This window comes from Saccopteryx bilineata, chromosome 1 (genome assembly GCF_036850765.1).
Source record: "Saccopteryx bilineata isolate mSacBil1 chromosome 1, mSacBil1_pri_phased_curated, whole genome shotgun sequence".
Taxonomy (NCBI): domain Eukaryota; kingdom Metazoa; phylum Chordata; class Mammalia; order Chiroptera; family Emballonuridae; genus Saccopteryx; species Saccopteryx bilineata.
The window spans coordinates 42,722,060-42,744,262 of record NC_089490.1 but is presented as its reverse complement, the minus strand read 5'-3'; the positions used below and the strand labels follow the sequence as shown (position 1 = coordinate 42,744,262).

The following is a 22,203-nucleotide window of genomic DNA, read 5'->3' as shown; positions in this document are numbered from 1 at the left end:
TTCATCTCATGGCACACAACCTAATTACTGAAACTCTGCAGCACACCCATACAAAATGCTTTTTGGCTGACCTGACAAAAAATATATAATTTTGATTCATTCACATGGGATGGCTATTGTGGTAGTGTGTGTGTGTGTGTGTGTGTGTGTGTGTGTGTGTGTGTGTGTTTTCTTTGACAATCTAAGGGAAAAGAGGTCAATGCCCCCTCCCCCCTGACAAAATAGGTAGTGCACATTTTAAAAATTCTGGCAGCATACTGGTTGAAAATCGCTGCTCTAACACCTAAAGGATCTTTCATTTAACCTCAAAATTGTAGCTTTTTCCTTTTTTGTATCAGTTTTGGGGTCAGAGAAGTTTCCCTAGATGACAGTTCACATACATGACCTGAAAGAGGTGACAGTGTTTCCGTAGTGTGCGCGTGTGAGCAGGAGAAAAGGGAAACTCTCGCCAGCCACCGCCTCCCCGGCCTCCACAGAGGACACTGCACTCCAGCCTCCTGCCGTTCACTTCCAGGCAAAAAGTTAACACTTCATTCATGACCTCTTATTTCTTATATTTATTTTAAACCTTTATTCCAGACATGTGCAACTTCCTGCCATTAGTCAGCAATGTTGCAAGGCAGAGCCCAGGGCTCTGAAGGGAGAAGGGAGGTGGGATCTGCCTGTGCATATGGCGGGTACTCGGAATTTTGGATGACAGCAGGCCATGGTGGCACGCTACCTGGCAGCTGGCCGGAGTTTGCCAATCTCTGCTACAGACTCTGTGTCTGTTTATTCACTGATGATATGCTCTTGTTAGGCTCTTAAAGCTTTGTATGGATTTAGAGTACTACATATGTAGATTAAGACTGATGTAAATATTCATGATATAATTGCCATAATGCTCAAGTCAGGAAAACCCACTCTGGAAAGAGGGGAAGGATTTATCACATATAAGACATTCCCAGGTATAAGACACACTTTAATTTGGGGGCCCGAAATTGGGAAAAAATATATTACATAAAGTTATTGAACTCAAGCTTTATTCCTCATAAACTCATACAATTCCTCATCACTGTCAGAACTCCCATCCATTATTAGCTTGTCCTCATCTGTGTCTGATGACGAATCACTGTCCTCAACAATGAGCGCAAAAACAAGCATGAAAAAGCAGGAAATGCAAGTAAAAAAAATCTACAATCACTGAATCAGATGCACTCAGTTTTTAGACCCCAAATTTTTTGAAAAAAAGATGTATCTTAAACATGGGAAAATATGGTATATTCCCCTGCCTAAGAAATGAGATGCCTGTTGGGCAAGGGGCGGTTGGCGATTTCTTGGAAATGTATACAGGAACATAAGCATATTGGCCTCGCTTGTGTCCTGTCTATGTTCCTATTTAAGGGCAGGCAGTCTTTGTGCTCCCTAATCTCTGTTCTGATGAAATCCAGCTTTATTGTGGTAACTAGAGCCATTCTCCTGTTTGCAGATACGCATCCTATTTTATTAAAAACAAAACAACAGAAATCTTTAAACCCTTTTAAATCTTTAGACCTGCATTTCTTTTTGACCCTTCAATCCAGCCTGAAAAAGATAAAGCTCTTAGCAACCCACTCCATTCTCCTTTAAACCCTCATCCATACCCAACTTTCTTCTGAGCAAGCTAACATTGTTAGGATGAGTAACGTAACTCTCCCACCTGGGAGCCACTCACTCTTTAAAATCTATTGAACTTTCTTCATGACATCACTGACAATGGTTCTCACCATGGCAACTAAATACCTCAAACATGAAAGCTCTAGTCTAAAACATTGCTTAATCAATGCTCTAATGTCATCAGTATTGTCTTTCTTTGAGTGCTGCAGTTGAAACCTTTAAAAAAAGAGTTACTGTGTCCAGGATAATATCACCTGCTTTTTGTCTTCAGGTGCTCCCGGTGGTACCAGAGAAGAATCAACGCTACTATTTACCACAAACTCCATTCTATGGAAACCATATGTCCAATAACCACTCTTCATCTTCCTGTACTTGAAACCTCCACTTCCTAGATCCTCCAACAACATTCCCCCCTCCCCAGGACTCATTCCATGTTGAAGTGTCCTGTCATCTACTCCCTCATCCTCAGAGACCAACTGAAAGCCCCACCCGCCCCTCACGAAGGGATAAACCCTTCCATTGTAATGAGTCATACCTATGTAAATAGTCAAGCATGGCATTCCTGTGATTCTCCATCAGAACTGTATTCTTTGCACTATGACCTCTTTTCAAATTGCTATCTAGTTATTTCACCACTATTGGCTTCATTTATTTTTCTAAAATGTTTTATTTGGGGAGAATATTAGTTTTAGATAGGATAAGTAAGGGTGCTTGTCTATTTTACAATTTGCTGTCATGTGTTTATAAATTATTTTATTTATCTATACTCTTAATGGAAATAAGAAAAAAGGGGAAAAAAGAAAAGGTAGAGGCAAGTGAGAGAAAGAAAAATCTGTTCATGTTTATTTTAAGCATGTTGCTACAAAATTCCTCATGGGTTTGGATGGAGATTCGGGGACCCCATCTTGTGCAGCTTGGAACTCCTGCCAGAGCGGGGAAGGAGAAAAGAGGAGCTTGACTCTGCTTCTGATGCTACACAAGGTCCTCAAAGACCGATACTACAATATTACCCATTAAACAGTTTCCTTTTCTCCTTCCATTGAGTGAAAGGGTTTATTGTCGTTTATTTTGTATCACAATCTTGTTATTTTCCCCCATCTGACATCAAGCTGTACAATTGTGTTAAAGCCAGACACAGCCAGAGACAGGAGAGATGAGAAGAATGTGCAGGCACCAAGAAAGTGGTTTCCTAGCAACAGTAACTAGTTCAAAGATTTCCTAACTCTTGTGTAGTATGCATTTCCATAGCAATGTGGAGAATAGTAAATAGTAAATGCCTTTACATGCTTAATGCAAATGAACTCTAATCAAGAAATGACTGATCAATGAAGGAAAGCATCTATGTTTGTTCTGTAAGATTTTGTCTTATGACACATATTAGCCCGAGGTCTAGGTATTACTGAAAGTAATGTGTTGTGATAAATCAGGTGGTTGAATTTTTAAAAAATGCTTTCTGCCTCTTTTTGTTTTAGCTTTTGTCAGAGGCATTTACCAAAGCAATTTAAAAGAGAAAGGTATTCTAGAAAAAGAGACTGTATTTTCAAATATACAAATTTGGTGAAATTTAAATAATAACATATCAGCTTTGGAGGTCACAACCAATTGCTATGCAAATAATTAATTTGCCTTTTTCTTAAGAGTAATATAATTGTGTTCACAGTACCAGAGCAAATCTCCCTCCCCTCTTGACTTGAAATAATTTTGGTTCTAAAATGGACCCACTAAGAGCAAAAGCACTTTTAAAATAAATTAAGCCCTAAGCACGTCACATTTAAAATGACACTGTTATAGTATCTCATTTCTTTTCTCCTTCTTAAACTGCAAAGCTATATTCCTCCCCTGTGTCCATCCACCTCCTTTGCAGGAAGATTGCAAAAGTAAATATGGGTAAAGCCTTTTGAATTCACATAGAAACAATCATTAAATTAAGACTGAAAACAACCAAATTATATTAGTGAGCATCAAAAATATATAGAGCCCTGGCCAATTGGCTCAATGGTAGAGCGTCTGCCTGGCATGCAGGAGTCCCAGGTTTGATTCCCAGACAGGAGGGCACACAGGAGAAGCGCCCGTCTGCTTCTCCACCCCTCCCCCTCTCCTTCCTCCCTGTCTCTCTCTTCCCCTCCTGCAGCCAAGGCTCCATTGGAGCAAAGTTGGCCTGGGCGCTGAGGATTGTTCTGTGGCCTCTGCCTCAGGTGCTAGAATGGCTCTAGTTGTAACAGAGTGATGCCCCAGATGGGCAGAGCATCGCCCCCTGGTGGGCATGCCAGGTGGATCCTGGTCAGGCACATGGGGGAGTCTGTCTGACTGCCTCCCCGTTTCCAACTTCAGAAAAATACACACACACACATACACACACACAATATATATATATATTGTGTGTGTGTGTGTATCTTTTATCTAGTCTCTAAACTGAAGGAAGTGTTTCTTAAATTGTTTATACACTTCCAAGAAAAGAAAAACCCATACAAATTTTTTTGAGTTACTTTGAAGAAAACAGTTTGAAGTGAAAAAAGCGGTAAAGATAACACTGTATCCTTAGGATCCTCCATAGGATTATCAAGTACGCTAATAGAGAGGAGTCCTTACTTAGCAGTCTACTGGCAGCTATTTAGTCCATTTACTTTGGCACATTTTTGTGGAGTGTTTTGCTCACAGGAGATATTGAAGACATAGGAAGATGCTTCTATGCTCCTGGGGTGTGGTTAGTGTTGGAGCATCATCATCACAGGTAATATAAAATAGACCCATTGCTATTATCAGGTAGTATACATGTAGAAGATCAAAAAGATTTCTGTGAACCCAGTGGGCTCTCCTTATGATGAGCTCCTTGGAATTTACAAAATCTAAAGAAGATTCATTTGGTTTTTCAGAAACAACTTCTGGGGAATTCTGAAAGAGACCTGCCCTATCAATGAAATCTACTCTGTATCTTTACAGGAATGTTTCAGGGTATTTTTAAGGATCAATGTGAGAACTGTGGATACGCAATTATTTATTTCAGTGTTAGAATGAAAGCAAGTGATGATACTCTGCTATTAATTTATCAGCTATAAAATTATTCAATTTGAACTAATCTTTGCAAATGCAACATTAACAAGGCCAATAACCATACTTTTATTCTCCATTAATACAGAAAACATATTTACAGAAACTATTTTAGCAGTAGCACTTATTGTGACTTAATTTAATTATCCTGAAATCATGTTTTGACAGTTATTAATCCAATTAGCAAGTATAAAATAGTTCTCATGGAAATAAATTTTTATGCCAAATATTTTTCTTCATGTAAACAGCAAAAATTTGATACTAAGCCATCAAATTATCTGTCACTTTAAAACGTGAACATTTTGATCATAGCTTAAGGCTATATAGAAAGCTTATTTCTGAAGGAAAAGAGATACTTAGAGATGGGCCACTTTTCTCCTTTTTAACACCTAATGTATTAATATCTTCTGAAAATTGCACACAGATATATCATGTACCTTGCTAAAAACCCACACCATTCATCCTTAATTGTCAATCAAAAATGCCTATCATGTGTCTACTCAGAATCTCAGGATAATTTTGTTACATAAATATATTAGAGATAATATTAATACAAAAGACCCATGAAAGAGTTATAATTAGAGAATAAGAGAGTCCTATGTTACTCAATTTTCTTTTAAAATTTACTTAACTTTGGTCTGTAAAGAATTTGATACTTGGAAAATTTTTGTTTTAATTCAGTGAGAGGAGGGAAGGCAGAGACAGTCTCCCACAGGCACCCCAACCAGGATCCACCCAGCAAGACCACCAGGGGGTGATGCTCTGCCCATCTGGGGCCATGCTCAAAACTGAGCTCTTCCTAGCACTTGAGGCCATGGAACCATCCTCAGTGCCCAGGACCAACCCACTCCAATTGAGCCATGGATGCAGGAGGGGGAGAGAGAGAGAGAGAGAGAGAAAGAGAGAGCGAAGCAAGGGGGGTGGGGTAGAGAAGCCAATGGGCACTTCTCCTGTGTGCCCTCACTGGGAATCGAACCCGGGACTTCCACACACCAGGCCAATGCTCTACCACTAGACAAACGGCCAGGGCTAGGAAGATTTTTAATGCATCTATTGTAGGTAGGAATTTGTAATGAGATAATAGTGAAGCTTGGCAATTGAGAATTAAATCAGATTTTAAAAATGATTAAATACCCTCCTTGTGCAATGTGAAGTGACTCATCTTCTGTTTTCATTGTTTTTCATCATATAATGTTTTTAGAACACACATGTAGGTTTATTGCTTACATCTGTATCATACTGACGTGGCTCAGAAATATTGTTCTCCCTATCTGGTAAATTAGGTAAGAACCTTTGGTTATGTTCACATATCACTGTATGTGTGTGTACTCATATACACATGTGTCTTTTTGCAATGTGCACATCAAAATACAATTTTCAAATAAGATAGAGAAAGCAAAACAACAGCCTAGACTGTTTTCTCAAGATTATTAGCATGGCACTGTGTCATTGTGTGTTTTAGTCGCCGCTATTCCCAGAGTAAATGCTAAAATGACTCATAAACTTTATAAATATTGTCAATGCTTACAAGCACTCAGAATAATTTTGGCACTGGTGGGAAAACAATATTTTATTCCTCAACAACTCATGTCCGAAATGTATTGCTGTTCTGGATGATTTTGGTGCAACTTAGTGTCTCAACTTTGAAAAATCACTTCTTTCCCTCACTACTGACAATAATCTCAATCATGTCTTGGAGAAATACTATAATTATAGATGTCCAGTTCTTGGGGACAATTCCTGCCTATCATGCTCTACTGTGCATTTTTTTTTTGTATTTTCTGAGGATAAACGCCCATATCAAAATCATTCATCTTCAGCAACTTTACCCTTCATTTGGTATAGAGACCACAGAACTGTTCATTAATCTTCCACATCTTCATTTAAAAACAAACTAGTTAAGTATGAGGACTGGAAATATGCTGTGTGTAGACACACGAGTTAAGCAATGGGTTTAAGAAATATTATTGCATTATGTTCATGAACTATGCCTTTTTCTAATGTGACTCTGTACCCTCTTACCCACCAGTTTCTCTAACAGACTTATCTGTACCTACGACTCCATCATAGTTTCTCCTGCATCTACTCTCTCTGGCTCTTGGCACTTCTGGCCCTGTTTTGTTTTCCCTTGCACAGTCCCAAGTCCCATTTGTTTTAATTTATCACTCTCAGAATCTAAGAAGCCCTCTAGAACTTTGCCTTAAAACTTCATTTTAGCTCTGACTCCCAAATCATTGTCTTTAGAGAAGCCTAGCTTTAAGCTGAAGATCAAGATATAAAAAGAAATTTGTAAACCAGGAAAATACTCTTCTAAGCATCATTCGTCTTGCGCACAAGAATCATATTTCTCACCTCTCTCCGAAGAATGCAGTGGACCATGACTATCACAAAGCCTTGCAATGAATCAAATACTGCAAAAAGTATTTGGAACAATATGGAACGTTTGTCTGTCATGGCCAGAACTGCAGACATCCACGTCAGAGCCAAAAGGGGCAGCACCACACAGGAACTCCAAAGAGACGCCCTGTGAAGAGACAGAGAAAGCAACATTACGAAGCAGCCCGTCATAGCCCCAGAAATAACCAAACCCCCATTCAACAAAGCATTCTTTTTTTATGTGGCACCAAGGCCATTAACTTGGAAACCACAAAGCAGATAAACATTCAATAGTTCTTAAAATTTTTTTATAGATAATCCCACAATAGTTATAAAGGTAGTTGCCAATTATAAATATTTAAGTATGCTTTTAGCTCTAATACGTATTAGCAAACATGATATTTTTTTTTCCATCATAGCATTCTCTCACATGCACCATAAAAGATTTGTAACAAGAAGATGTAAATGATTGGGACTAACATGGCGTTACTGGCGGTGGTGGCTGACAAAGCTGTTGTTGAAACTACTCCACACTTGGCACATTTGAGCGTCAAACCGCTATGAGGCTCACTCATCTGACTGCAAACAAACAGAACACCCACAAAAAGAACAAAATATTGAATTGTCACCAAAAAAAATTGCTGTGGTAAGTTAGCTTTTAAATACGATTTCATGCAGAAAAGTATATTGATCAAAAATGAATGTTCTAGGTCATTTACAAGATGCATTTACACTACACATTATTTTTGTAACATTTACCTTTTAATAATTTGGGCTTTTGTAGCATGCAATGCATATTTCAATCATTTACACCATAAATGGTCCTTGTGTCTACAGACCAAAGTTGCCCAATACACTGAGTTAAATAAACATAAGCATATTTTTGTGTTGACATACAGTGAAAACCCTTTATTCAGACCCCTGATAAAAAAAGTAAGGACTCCTAACTTTTCATTATCATTTGCAAAAGGCTCCTAATATCAATTAAAACCATTTGATATGTAAATATGTATCCCAGAAGTCCAACATAGAAAGAAGATACCTAATTTAGGCCTTTAGTCATTTGTACAAGGCATACCTTTGTCACAAAATGATATTTTGAAATTTCTTATATTTTAGGATGATCTGAATATAGGGGCTGATGAAATTAGTTGATAATAAAAAGGGTGATAGCTTTCTGCTCTAATATAATCACACTGAACATAATAATTAAGTTCAAAATATTCTTTCTAAATGTTTTGTCATAGACACCATCTAATAGCATTTATATGGTCTCTTCTAGTCTAGAGAATTGTGCAGATAAATTTAGATTCAAATAATTCAAGTTTAATCTACTGTCATAAAACAAAGTTACACTACATAGCAAAGCTTCATATACACTGTGCTTTAGAAAAGAGTCCTTGAAAAATGTCTGTTTTATTATAATCCTCTTAGGAAAAAACCAAAAATAAATTACTTGAATCAAAATTCAAAACACCTTGAAATAATTTTCTGCATGTATTTCTTTCATCCATTCCCATGTGGTGTTTATGTCTAAATTATAAGCCCAGTAGGTTTTTTTCCTTAATAATATTATAGTGGACTTACATTATTATGTGTAAAATAAAATCCGCAGAACAGAAAGAATCACAAGAGGCTCATAATTCAGAATGTCTGGTATCTTTTAAAGAAGTACACTCATTTGTAGTAGTGATTGGATGGGATAATAAATCTGAAAGCTATTAAGTAAGTAGATTGATCTGTAGACCTCATGAGAAAAGTCAAGGCTTTCAGAGTTAAATGTGGGGGATGGGGAATATAATACTAAATCATTCCCTTTACTGATTTAACTGAGGACATATGTACTAGCCACATCTGCCTAAATTTTTCAAAATAATAGAGAATCAGCAGTCTTTCCACTGGGGTTTATGAATATTTCAATGGGCATGCCAATGCTTTTGAAATTACTCCCAAGTGAGTACCTTGACCAAAATTCTCCACAGCAGCTGAATATCAAATGTATACACCCAACTACAAAGACTAATGTATGGGACCCAGGCATCGGTATTTGTTAGAGTTCCATAATTACTCTGATGAGCAAACAGGAATGAACACCACTGCCCTAAATATTCATTTGAGGGTCTGCAATTTGTTAAGTCTCACTAGATTAATATTAAAAGGTATTAATTAGCCATTTATTGTTTCCTTGATCACAGAAGGTAGGCTACTTGGTGTCAGTATTTCAAGCACGGATGTGGCTACCTTTCTTAACTTTAAGGACACCATGCATCTACGCTCTAAAATTAGATTGAAAAGCTAAAGATTACTTAAAAATAATTTTAGTACACAACGTAAGTATTTTAGTCTTGAAAGAAAGAGTAATTTGAATAAGTCTAGACTTTGCTAAAAATTTTATTTTAAGACAATATTTGAAATGCTCATTTCTCTTTGAGTTTTGACACTGGCTAAAAGGCCTACAGAAACTTTCCTTAGTCAGAGCTAACTGTTAAAAATTATGCTTGCTATGAACTGGCTGGGCACCCTTCGAACTCTGTTATTATACATCAGGGGTCCCCAAACTACGGCCCGCAAGCCACATGCGGCCCCCTTACGCCATTTATCCGGCCCCCGCCACACTTCTGGAAGGGGCATCTCTTTCATTGGTGGTCAGTGAGAGGAGCATAGTTCCCATTGAAATATTGGTCAGTTTGTTGATTTAAATTTACTTGTTCTTTATTTTAAATATTGTATTTGTTCCCGTTTTGTTTTTTTTCTTTAAAATAAGATATGTGCAGTGTGCATAGGAATTTGTTCATAGTTGTTTTTTTTATAGTCCGGCCCTCCAACGGTCTGAGGGACAGTGAACTGGCCCCCTGTGTAAAAAGTTTGGGGACCCCTGTATATGAATGGAGCAGAGAAGAGATAGAGTTCCCAGAAACCTAATATTTTTTCCTAGTTTGCATGGCCACTATGGAAATTAATGTATTATGAAGAATACACAGTCTAGATGCCAAATTATGTTGCTGCAACTGAAAATAAAACTTGTTTCTTTGTTGTAAGAGAAATTCTGCATTTGTAAAAACAAAAAGTGCTAACAATTAAAAGAAAAATTGAGTTTCCCATAAGTTTAGATGTAACCAGTATGCACTCGAGCGCCAGAGTCTGAACTCGGGCATTTCTCTGCTCTCTCTGGGTGGTCTGTATAATCCTGGTAGGAATGGGGGTAGATGGGGAGGGTCTCGAAGTCTACAAGTTCTAGTTCCCTTCTCAATGATTTTTTGTTTTTTTAGAAAATACAATTTTTGTCTAATTTGGTTTATTAATACTATAAAAAATTCCCTGAAAAGAAAATCTGCCTTCTTTGAAATAATCTTGAGATTTGTACAAGGCCCTGGTAGAGTAGTAGTCTCCTTAATTTCAGATAGGTAAGATAAAGCAGTTTAAAATATGTGGTAGATAACAAAGCTGCATTTCAGCAAAAGAGAGAAGATGATATTTTCTGTTTGAGATATTCTAAAAAGACACATGCCACTTTATCTTGTTTTCATTCTTTCCAGTTATTATTTTATATAAGATACATCGATATTTATAATAAATCCCCTTTGGTAAATGTATTTTATGTATTATAACAATTTAATATAGTTTGGATATTATAAAACTTGTCAAGCAACTGTATTATTTATTAGTCATTCACTTATTTGCTTTAAATATTTATTAAACAAACTATATTCATGGAGGTTTCTAATAACTGATCATGAAAAGAAGAAAGGAACAAAGAAACAGGAATAAATGGGAGCAGGAATGTCTTGGTACCATATTTAATTCTCAATAATAATGTTTCAAAAGAAATGCTGATATATATGTTTATTCAAACAACCAGAAATGGTCACTATCTAGGATTAGGAAGATCAATTATGAAGTTAATCAATTAGCTTTCTGTTCAATGCTTCTTTAGTTAATTCTAATTATTTGTTCTTCACTGAAGTCCTTCTTACTGCCCTCATTATTTCTCTGTGAAGTAAAATCCAAACATTACTGTCTTTTAAAAAACCTTTCAATTACACTTTGGAATAGAGCAAGTTTCAATCTATAGATACTGAAGTTTAAACAGCATTTTATATTCTAGATAAAATTTATTTATTTATTTATTTATTTATTTATTTATTTATTTTAAGTGAGAGTAGAGGAGATACTGAGACAGACTCCTGTATGTGCCCCAACCAGGATCCAATTAGTAACCCCCACCTGGGCCAATGCTACACCCCTTTGGGGCCATGCTCACAATGAGCTATTTTTAGCACCTGCGGAGGAGGCTCCGAGGGAGCCATTCTTAGTGCCCGGCTTGATGCGCTCAAATCAATCCAGCAATGGCTTCAGGAGGAGAAGAGAGAGTGAGAGAAAGGGAGGGGAAGGAGTGGAGAAGCAGATGGGCACTTCTCCTGTGTGCCCTGACCAGGACATCCAAACACCAATACTACCACTGAGCCAACTGGCCAGGGTCACAAAAAATGGTTTAAACCCAGAGTCCTTCATTTGTTAATAATTCTTTTCTGCTTTGAACAATAACCGGTATTCTGCTTTTAATACCATTTCTATATCTCCAGCAATGGTCTCTACTCCAGAAAAACACTGCCTGATTCATTTTATCAGGGAAAACAGTTGTCTATTCTTGTCAGATTTTTAGAGATAGAGGTTTTAACATTAGTATATAGATTAAAATGACTAATTTCTAAATTCATAATGTGACAATGTTATCATTTCTCCTAAACCTGTGTTATCTCTTACAAAGAGGTATGTGAATCAAACTGGATATGACATACAAAATAAATGAGAAAAATACTGACTGCAAATTTAATACACCCTGATGTATTATACTCATTCTAATGATCTCATCTCTTTTTGTGACCTCAAGATCATTAATGGTGACAGCATGGGAGCATGACTGATAGAAGTCACAGTTGTTGAACACAATCCGTTTAGTTTGGTTTCCTCATTTCTCTCATTATAACAATAGCCACCATTTGTTGAGAGAAATGCTTAATATTTACCAGCTACTCTAATTAATGATTTATACACCTTATATTTCACATGCTCTATTATGAGATAAGAGTCATTCTCTCCATTTCCTAGGTGAGGAGACTTAGCGGCAGAGATGAAGTAGGGTGCCCAAAGACACACACTGCTGGTAATTACAGAGCTAGATATTGAGCATGTATGTATGTATGTATATATTTATAAGCCTTATCCTAATCACCAACTTTCTTATTTCTCCAACCAAAGTAATTATACACATTTATTTCTACAAGTTTATACCAGTAGTGGCAGAACTTAGTTTCTATACTCAGTACACAGTAAAATCAATTGATTCTTACACCATTAATCTAGACAGAAATAACTGAAGAACCAAGTGCTCCAACCCCAGCCATCTGTGGCAGACTAACAAGAGTAATTATGTGAAAGCTTCAAGTTCAGCTGGTACAGAGAGCTCAGTATCGGCACAGGTTCAAGCCTGCCTATTTAAAGATGCTGCGGAGACTCATCTGCAGTGAAAAAAGGCTCTAAAAGGGAAATGATTCTCCCCTCAAAAAGGAACCTCCAATGTTTGTATTACACCACTGCAGTGCTATTGTTTGATATGAATGATGCCAAATTTTTATATTAAAAACCATTAAACTTTTATACCTTTACCAGGGAAGAAAATACCTGAACTATCTTATAAATCCCTACATAGATGGTAAAAACACACAGAACCTAAAATCCTCCTCCTCATCAAATATTACACCTATTAAATAAAAGCATGAATTATTAAAGAAATTAGAACAACGATAGGGTAAGTTTTGAATAAAGGTATAGCTAAACAGAAAGAAGAAAGCTATAAACTGTATAGAAGATACAAAGGGAAATTCAAAGGCACTCATATTTCATTCAAGCTTCTACAAATTTTGATGATACAGTGACAATATAACCTAAAAAAGCCACCATCGGTGTGTTTATGAAATTTTAAGTTATTATTAGAAATGGTGATATTATAATAACAGTAAATGCTTTCTTGAATTGCATAAATGGTTAAAATGTGCAAGTGAAAATTATAAATAACTCTTTCTAGGAAGTTATAGTCAAAACCTCATATAAAATGAGAATATATGACAAGAATAGTGTTTCATAAAAGATTATTTCAAGAATTGTTCCGGTGTATACAGTTAATCAAAGAAAATGCAGTCATTTCACCCTACTAAGGTCTGCTGCCCCATCCCGGTGTGTCTCACATGGACATTATCCTCAGTCTACCATCCTGTCCTTTGCGACCAAAACTAGGGGACCCTGAAACCTTCACCAGGGACAATGATTTTAGGTCTAGCATCCACATTTTATCTTCTTTTAAAACAAACTATATACACAAGCCCAGGTTTCCTTTTTCTTTTTTGAAAATTTTATTCATTTTAGAAAGAGGAGAGAGAGAGAGAGAGAAAGGGGGAGGAGCAGGAAGCACCAACTCTCATATGTGCCTTGACCAGGCAAGCCTGGGGTTTTGAACCACTGACCTCAGTGCTCCAGGCTGACATTTTATCCACTGCACCACCACAGGTCAGGCCTTTATTTTTTATATATAAGTTGATAAAGATTCTTTTTTTTTTTTTATTGATTGATTTTAGTGAGAGAGAAAGGGAAGAGGGAGAGGGAGAAAGAGGGATGACAGAGAGAGAGAAGAAGGGGGAAGAAACGGAGGGAATAGGAGGGAGGGAGAGAGGGAAAGAGACAGAGAGAGAGAGTTGTTGTTTTACTTATTTATGCATTCATTGGTTGACTTATATGTACTCTGACTGGAGTTTAAACTCTTAGCCCTGGCATATTGGGACAGCACTCTAACCAACTGAGCTACATTGCCAGGACTCAAACCCAGATTTTCTTAATGTGTGTGTGTTTTTTTTTTTTAATTTTTAGATTTTTGGCCACATTACTTAAGGATAATAAGCACATTGGAATCTTAAATGTCAGAATCTACCAGACACATTTGTTCATCAAGAGCATAATTCAAGGCACAGTCAAATGTAGCAAATGATGATCTGGAATTGGAGTATGGGGTTCACTGGTAAAGAACCTTCAAAATCCACCAGTTGCAGCTTACCCGGCTCTGTGTTTGAGCTTTTTATCTAGGATCCCATCTCTGGAAACAAGTTTATTAAATACCAAAATGCCAATCACCATGTTGACCTGTCAAACAGAAACAAAGGTTGACCTTTCAATGATATTGAAGGGGTTCAGGTCCCTGTTTCTCCTAAAAACTCTCTTTTATCAATTTACAACCACGATGGAATTAAAGACTCACAGTAGTAAACAGGAAGCACTTCTCAAATATGTATATTTATAAGTACATAAAGGATAACGGTGGTATGTTACTTTAAAGTTTTAAAGTACATTAAGTATGTTTAATATCCATGATTTACAGTTAACACAGAAAATGAACATTCAATTGCCTAACATATTTTTCTTCTTTTCCAAGTGAGAGGAGGGGAGATAGAGAGACAGACTCCCACATGCACCTCAACTGGGATCCACCCAGCAACCCCACTCTGGAGGTGATGCTCTGCCCATCTGCAGCCATGCTCACAACAAGCTATTTTTAGCTCCTCCAATGGAGGCTCCACAGAGCAATACTCAGTGCCCAGGGCCAATGTGCTCAAATCAATTGAGCTATGGCTGCGGGAGTGGAAGAGAGAGTAAGAGAAGGGGAGAAGGGAGAGGCGTGGAGAAACAGGTGGTTGCTTCTCCTGTGTGCCCTGACCAGAAATGGAGCCTGGGACATACACAAGCCAGGCCAATGCTCTACCACTGAGCCAACTGGCCGGGGCCTCAATTGCCTAACTTTTAAATGGTGCCATACTGTGTCAATCTGGTATTCTTGTTTCTGTGTCATCTCTGAATAAAATCAATTGGCTAAATTAGTTTTACCCTATGCCTGAGAGTCAAAAGATTTTGTGTCTCACAGTGTGAGGCTAGAGTTGAGCCTTGGATGCCAAAGGTGCTAAAGTTTCATCAGTGTCCACAGCATGGAGAACAGAATGCCTACATTACTCGTGCAGTGTGGCTATTTCTCCTGTGGGGTGGGCAGCGTTTTGATGCTCCATACCTTCCTAGATAAAGGGTAAAGCCTATTTAACTCATCACAACCCTTCAAAAGAGAGACATTAACACCACTTCTTGTAATGTGCTCTATTGAACACTTCTCAGCATTCTCTAAGACTCTTGCTCTCACTTAAAAGGATTTAAATACAGGTGAAATGATATCACACATTTTTTCTTTCTCAAGCAAAACTGCAAAAAAGCTGCAGAGATAGCTGTGCTCTATTCATAGCAGCTCATTATGACTAGCACCTAAGGTTCTCCAACCTATTCACACTTCCTGATAAAGGAATCCAGTCCAGTGCGGAAACCAAGATAATCAAGGAAAAATACTTCTTCTTTTTATTTTGCTGCCCCTTACCCTCTATAATCAACAGAATCTTGGTGCCTGCCCAATGTAAATGGGTAAAGACAACATTGAAACCACTTTTTCACAAGCAAAGTGACTAGTTACGAAAAAAACAAAAATTCCACTTCCCTCCATAAACTTTGGCCAGATGAAATATAAAGCTGATATCTGTTTAATTGCTGGTGTAAGGAAGAGCTAAAGCACCTGTTAGGCAGGGACTTAGAAGGTTTTATTCTTCACAGCTTCCTGACAAGATACTATTTAATCAAGAGACTGACCTTTATACTTCTCGTTATTTGAAACAAGAAAAAAAGTGTATTTCATGGATTCTATCAATCTCCAACTTAATCACAAGGAGATTCATCACCACTCCAAAAACTTTACTTTAGTCTTTCAATTATACACATACTCTCTGTTTCTTTATTTTAGGGTTATATGTATATTAGCCTAGAAATTTAAGGGAAATCATTTAGGTGGATTAAATATTCAACACAGCAGACTAAAATGTATCTGTTTCAGTTTCCCATGGTTTCTCTAACACTGATGCCTGGAATTTATTTCTTTTGTGAAAAATTAATAGTTCTTGCTCTTTTATAGTTTAGAAGAGAGCCAACTTTAAAGAAAAAGTTACAGTTATAAAGCAAGGTGTTCAAGAAATCAAAGGGTAATTTTCCAATTAGAAAGCTAATTGCATAGCAATATGGATCTTTGTAGTTAATTCAGACCATTTCTTTACTCCCTTATATTTTTCAAAGATTTATAGGACAAGAAAGATTTGTAATTAATAAATTCAGATAGAGCAAGGCAAATTGGTAAGAAAATTTCATGTTACTGTAATTAAACAGGTATAGGGATTATTTTATGATTCCAAAAGAAAAAAAATTAAATTCTTGCACACAACCTATGGCAGGGGTTCTCAACAGGGGTGATTTTTACTCCTGGGAAACAACTTGGAGATGTCTGGAGATATTTCTGATTGTTACAATTGCAGGGTACTATTGGTGCCTAGAAGGTAGGCCAGCAGTATTGCTAAGCATACTACAATACACAGGACAGTCGTCCCTCCCAACAAATAAATAGCTGGTCCAAATGTCTGAAGAACTAAAGGTGAGACACATGGTTATATTGTATATTTTCTCACTGATACTTGGTAGCAGCAGCAGTTATTAAGATGAAGAGATCTTAGTAACTATGTAGATCATAGATGAAATGATCATAGATGATGAAATTATATACATTAAAGAAGAATTGATTAAAACTTAAACTTCTTTACCAATATGAAAATACTATATATGAGAAATTCTACACTCCCACATTTAATATTCTTCAGTCTCAAAATAAGAATGTTTTAGAGTAATAAAGGACTGAATGGCAATTGATCATTCAAACTTAAGCAATAATTCATTGAACTTTAAAATTTCTACACAACAAATACAAAACTGCTATTCTCATTGAAACAAAGTAGTCTTTCTTTGCTAAGAAAACAAAGCAAGTTCATTTCCACGTTTACCAGGACAACGGCAGCTGCAGGTCCAACAAAAGCGTAGAGCAGTCCTCCTTCCAGAGAGAGCCAGCAGCTGAAAATAACATTAGATAAAAACTAACAAAAATTAGTGATAAGTGAAAAACCACGGAAGTGCCATACAAATAACCTGAATTATGCATTTAGCCTTGGAATTTTGGTGAGTTTCAAAGTTTTGTGATTTAAAAAAAATGCATAGAAGATGTGGAAGAAGCTAAAATTAGAGTGGTTTATGAGTGAGAAATACTACATACTTCTCACAGAAAAGAAACTTTTATTGTCAGGCCCGACTTTCAGGCATTTAAAACATTTTACACAAATTAATCTTGAAGTAAGATTTTTATATTGACTTTTAATACAAAGGTGACTATTACACTTTGTAAAGTGCTGCTTTATATCCATTATAGGATTTTCCCGATACACTGTTAAGCAAGAACAGTGTGTTTTTAGAGTCTTAGACATGCCATTTGCCCAATTTTCCTTGAGGCCATTGAGATACAGGGAGAAATTGATTTAAAAGCCATCATTGCAGCAAATGGATAACTTAGTTTGCATGCTTTTTTTTTTTCCTTCAAGTCTTACTTTTCCCCAAGCCTACTAAGAAAATTTATTGAAGATAAGCTTTTGATTCCTAAATTCACCAAGAGATGCAAGTTTTCATTGAAAGGGATATGGCAACCCATTTATATAAAAACATTCGTTCTGTCACATTACAGGGACATGAAGAGGGCTTAGGGCTCCACACTGGAAGCTCTACAGGGTTGTTCATTTGCACGTGCAGGATCCAGGAGAGCCAAACGAGGACAGTGTGAGGGACAATTTATCACTGATGATAAGGGTCATGTCCACCATTTCACCCAGTTTCAAACTGCACCTCAGCACAATTTGACACTTTTCAATATTACTTGTTCTATATTTGTTTTAACAATAAACCCTTATATTGGTTGTGATGATGGTCACATGTCTTTGGCATTTGTTAAAACTCATAGAATTCTAAATCTAATAGGCTGTTACTCTATGTAAATTATACCTTTATTAACATTTTAAATCTAGAAATGACACACACACACCTATTTCAACATATGCATAACACAAATGTGTGTCTGTGTGAACATTCTAAGTCTGCATCTAGTTACTGCCCTTAGCCACACAGCAGGCAGGTGAAGTCCTAGTTTCCCACTTCGGGGTGAGAATTTAACACTAACTTCTAAAATAAAATGCCTGAGAAAAAGCCCTTACTCTGATAAATACTTGTTTGCTGTCTCTAAGATTGCCACTCAATTTCTACTATATTTTTGAGTAAATTATCCTTCAAACTGATAACATTACACATTATATTCTATTTGTTTTATTCAAAAGCTCCTTGAAAACTGGAATCATATTATCCATAATCCTACTTTTTTCTCTATCCCTCATACAGTGCCTTTCAAATACAGGGGGTCCTCAGGTTATGACAGTATTGACATATGACATTTTGATTTTACGATGCTCACTCCCATAAAAACAAAAAAATTGAGACATGTTTTGGTTTACGCCATTAATATTGTACTTACAGATTATGTGGGTGAACTATGTGAGCTGTTATGGATGTCTTGCTATGCTTTAGGCAGATTCTGGAAGAGAAGAAATCATCAACCTTCCAGAACAGCCTGGAACAATTCTTTAAGAAGGTAGAGAGGCCTGCAACAGATCCTGTACCCTCTACATCAGCAGCTTTGTAAGATGAAACATGTGTAGTGCAGGTAGAATTATCTCCAGCATCTCCTGCATGTTCCTTAGGCAATCCTGATTCACCTGACCCAGTATCTCCAGCACCTTCTGCAGGTTCTCCTGCCTCTCCAGCTTCCTCCTCCCAATAGGTCACTCTCTCCCACCTTGCAATGCCCCTTCCAGTGTGCAAGCCAACCACAGAAATAAAGGGAAGGGATTTTTTTTTTACACTCATTTTTTTGGTCATTTTTTTCTGTTATGTTACTTCAGTACTGTGTACAGTACAGTATAGTTATATCTTTTTTCTGTGGCTTAGTTGTAATTTTATGTTCTAGATTATGATTTTACAACTGTGTTAGGATAGGTAAGTGACTTAGGCTAGGGTGTGTTTTGACTTACACCAAAATTTGGGTTACATCATTGTCATAGGAACGGAACTGTGTCATAACCTGAGGACCCCCTGTACTGGATTTATACCAAAAGAGTCATACTCTTGTCAAAGAAAAATAGTTCTGTAGTAAGCACTGTTCTCCAATATATGCTATCAGGGAGAGTGTTTTTATTTAAAAAAATTTTAAATTTCTATTGTTTTGCTATTACAGAATGCATAAAAAAGGTGCCTTAATAACACAAGCTCTACAAGCTTTTTGAGATCTTTGTAAGTTTGTTTTGGATGAACAGGTGAAATGATGTTTCTTGGCAGAATTCAATTTGGACAAACCCACCAGAGGGCTTAATTAGCAGTGATTCTTATCTCAAACCTAAAGATGGTTAAACAGACACCTCACTTTAATACTGATTCTTCTAATAAGACGCACATCTTCCTACTTCTTTTTTTCTATTTTCCTGAAATGAGAAGCGGGGAGGCAGAGAGACAGACTCCTGCATGCACCCTACTGGGATCCACCCAGCATGCCCATCAGGGGGCGATGCTCGGCCCCTCTGGGGGGGTTGTTCTGCTGCAATCAGAGCCATTCTAGTGCCTGAGGTGGAGACCATGGATCCATCATCAGCATCCCGGCCAACTTTGCTCCAATGGAGCCTTGGCTGCAGGAGGAGAAGAGAGAGACAGAGAGGAAGGAGAGGGGGAGGGGTGGAGAAGCAGATGGGCGCTACACTCTACCGCTGGGCCTACACTCTACCGCTGAGCCAACCAGCCAGGGCACATCTTCCTACTTCTTAATTGTCTCATCAACTTGAAACAAAACAGATGAAGTGAAATATGCAAGTGCATTGTTTTAAATATTTAATATAAACTTTACTTACAAATTCTCTGATAAAATGTATCAGTATTACAGTTATGATTAGGATGGGCTGATACCTTAATCCCCTTTCCTTCCTTCTAATTTCTTTAACAGTCCAGGCAATTCCTAATCTGAATCTGTTGATTCTCCTGTTTTTTAAGTTTCAGCATGTATGACCCTAACATAGCAACAGTTGAACCTAACATGACAAAACTTGGTTGATACACATATATATTATCATTGATAAAATTAAAAGCTCAGATCAGAATCATATTCTAAAAGGTAAATGTGTCAAGATTTACCTAGTTCTAAAAACTGTGTTAGAGATTGAACGTGCGAAGTACATATTGAAATTTTTTTTTTAATCAAATACACTGGTCTCATGAAGAAATGGGAAACTGAAATAAGGATTCCAGGCAGTGCTACAACATTATTTCCTAACCTTTGTGCATTTAAACTGTCTCACATCATTCCTCGCTAATGCGGTTTCTACCATTGGTAATGACTCAATGACGAAATGCAAGCCGTCAGCAGTGCCAACCAAGACTAATGAAGCACACTGGTGATTTACTTGACTATAAACATGATTTATCACTGTGGATGGACTTACTAGTGATCAGTGCCATATCCTTTCGTCCTGGTGAAGCCCACTGATGTGGCCACTACTAATGCTGGTAAACCTGTAAGAAAAACATTGTCATACTTCACGTTCTGCTATAAACACTGTGCATGCTGGCTCAAGAAAAAGGTAGGACAAACTTGAACTGCTTAAATTGGAGGAATGCCTTTGGTTGAACCACTTTACAAAGTATATTTCCATTAAAAATTTCTTGCAAGTACAAAGATATGAATGCAACAGCTGAGTTTTTAACTCAGTGCACTTCTGTGATGTTGCTAGGTTACCACTGCATTTGACATAGGAAGCTAATAACAGAAATTTAGTGTATCTTTTAAGTTATTCTTTTCCCTAGGGGTTGACACTGCTATAAAGGAAATTTGCAGTTATAAAATCAGAGAGGAAAAATATAGATGTCCTGGTGTGATGGACTATCACAGAAGTGGAACATTTAGTTGGTCACATATTGATCTATATCCAAAGTAAATCTTACCACTTAATTCCTTAAGATTCACTTATAATAACAAGAATATAGGAACAGAGTGAAGGGCCCTAATGACACTATCTTTGTGCTTTCTGAATGTTCTCCTTTAATAATCTTGAATGAAGATCAGAAAATAGATGCCAATTTCTCTTCCCAGACCTCTAGACAGGTAGCACCCCACGCATTGGTCAGACCCTTTTGGGATTCACTTGCCTGCATGGCTGCACCCATTCGGACCTAACATCTTCTAGCTTGTGCTTACGTGAATCCTGCCTTACACAAGTTCAGTGGAACCTCCCTGTATTTTGGTGAAGAAAGCTCAGTCTGATCTATGCTGTTTAAATTCATTAAGTTTTGGCCATACCTTGTTTTCTGAAAGACCACGTTTTCCTTTTTCTACTGTAAAATCCATAATCTAATCACTTTCATGCATCTTCTCCACCCATCCTTTTTCTCCCTATCATTCCCCCCCCCTTCCTGTTATTCTCCTCCGTGAGTCTTTTCCAGTGACATCATACTGCCTCATGAAGTTTAATGACAAGAACTATGGAAAGCACCTCAGAGAGACACACTATATATTTTTTAAACAAATACTGGTCTCTCTGTCTCTGTATATACATATATATGTCTATGTACACACACATATAATTATATCATGATATATCATGTATCAGATAACTCATGTAAACATATATATAATCATGTATAATTATAAATAGTATAATATATGTGTCTCCTCTTCCTCCTCCTCCCCATCCTTTTCCTTCATTTCATGAGTTCATTTGGAAAAATAATTCTCTCCTGGGTTCAAGTTCATTAGGAAAAAAATTCTCTCCTGGGTCATAGCTGAAGGATTAAGTCTTCATTCCATATAATTTAGATTTTTAAATTTTTTTCTAAATTTACTCTGTTGCACTTAGCCTTAATAAAACATATGTCACTACTCTGCCCATTCACAGACTTCCTGATAGTCTCGTGCTATTGGTTCAACATTTTGGCTACCCAGAGTCATTGAATATTTGCTTTAAACTTGGAGACCAGCTGGAACCTCTCCTCAAGATCTTTGGTAATGGTATTAAAGAAAATAGTTGCCAATCCTAACAAGTGCCACTCTTTATA

The 22,203-nt window shown here is 37.1% G+C and overlaps 1 protein-coding gene across 3 annotated transcripts in view; it reads right to left on the bottom strand.

Moving 5' to 3' along the window:
• The window catches only part of ADGRB3 (adhesion G protein-coupled receptor B3), a 788,922-nt gene that overhangs the window by 41,488 nt on the left and 725,231 nt on the right, over window positions 1-22,203 (bottom strand). For 2 of the 3 annotated variants that reach the window (XM_066253172.1, XM_066253176.1), the window contains 5 exons: window positions 20,595-20,664; window positions 17,019-17,085; window positions 14,165-14,250; window positions 7,540-7,638; window positions 7,036-7,207 (listed from right to left, as the gene is read on the bottom strand). In XM_066253172.1, the coding sequence (XP_066109269.1) occupies window positions 7,036-7,207; window positions 7,540-7,638; window positions 14,165-14,250; window positions 17,019-17,085; window positions 20,595-20,664 (494 nt within the window). The remainder of the gene's footprint in view (window positions 1-7,035; window positions 7,208-7,539; window positions 7,639-14,164; window positions 14,251-17,018; window positions 17,086-20,594; window positions 20,665-22,203) is intronic. The other variant, XM_066253185.1, reaches the window with a different exon arrangement.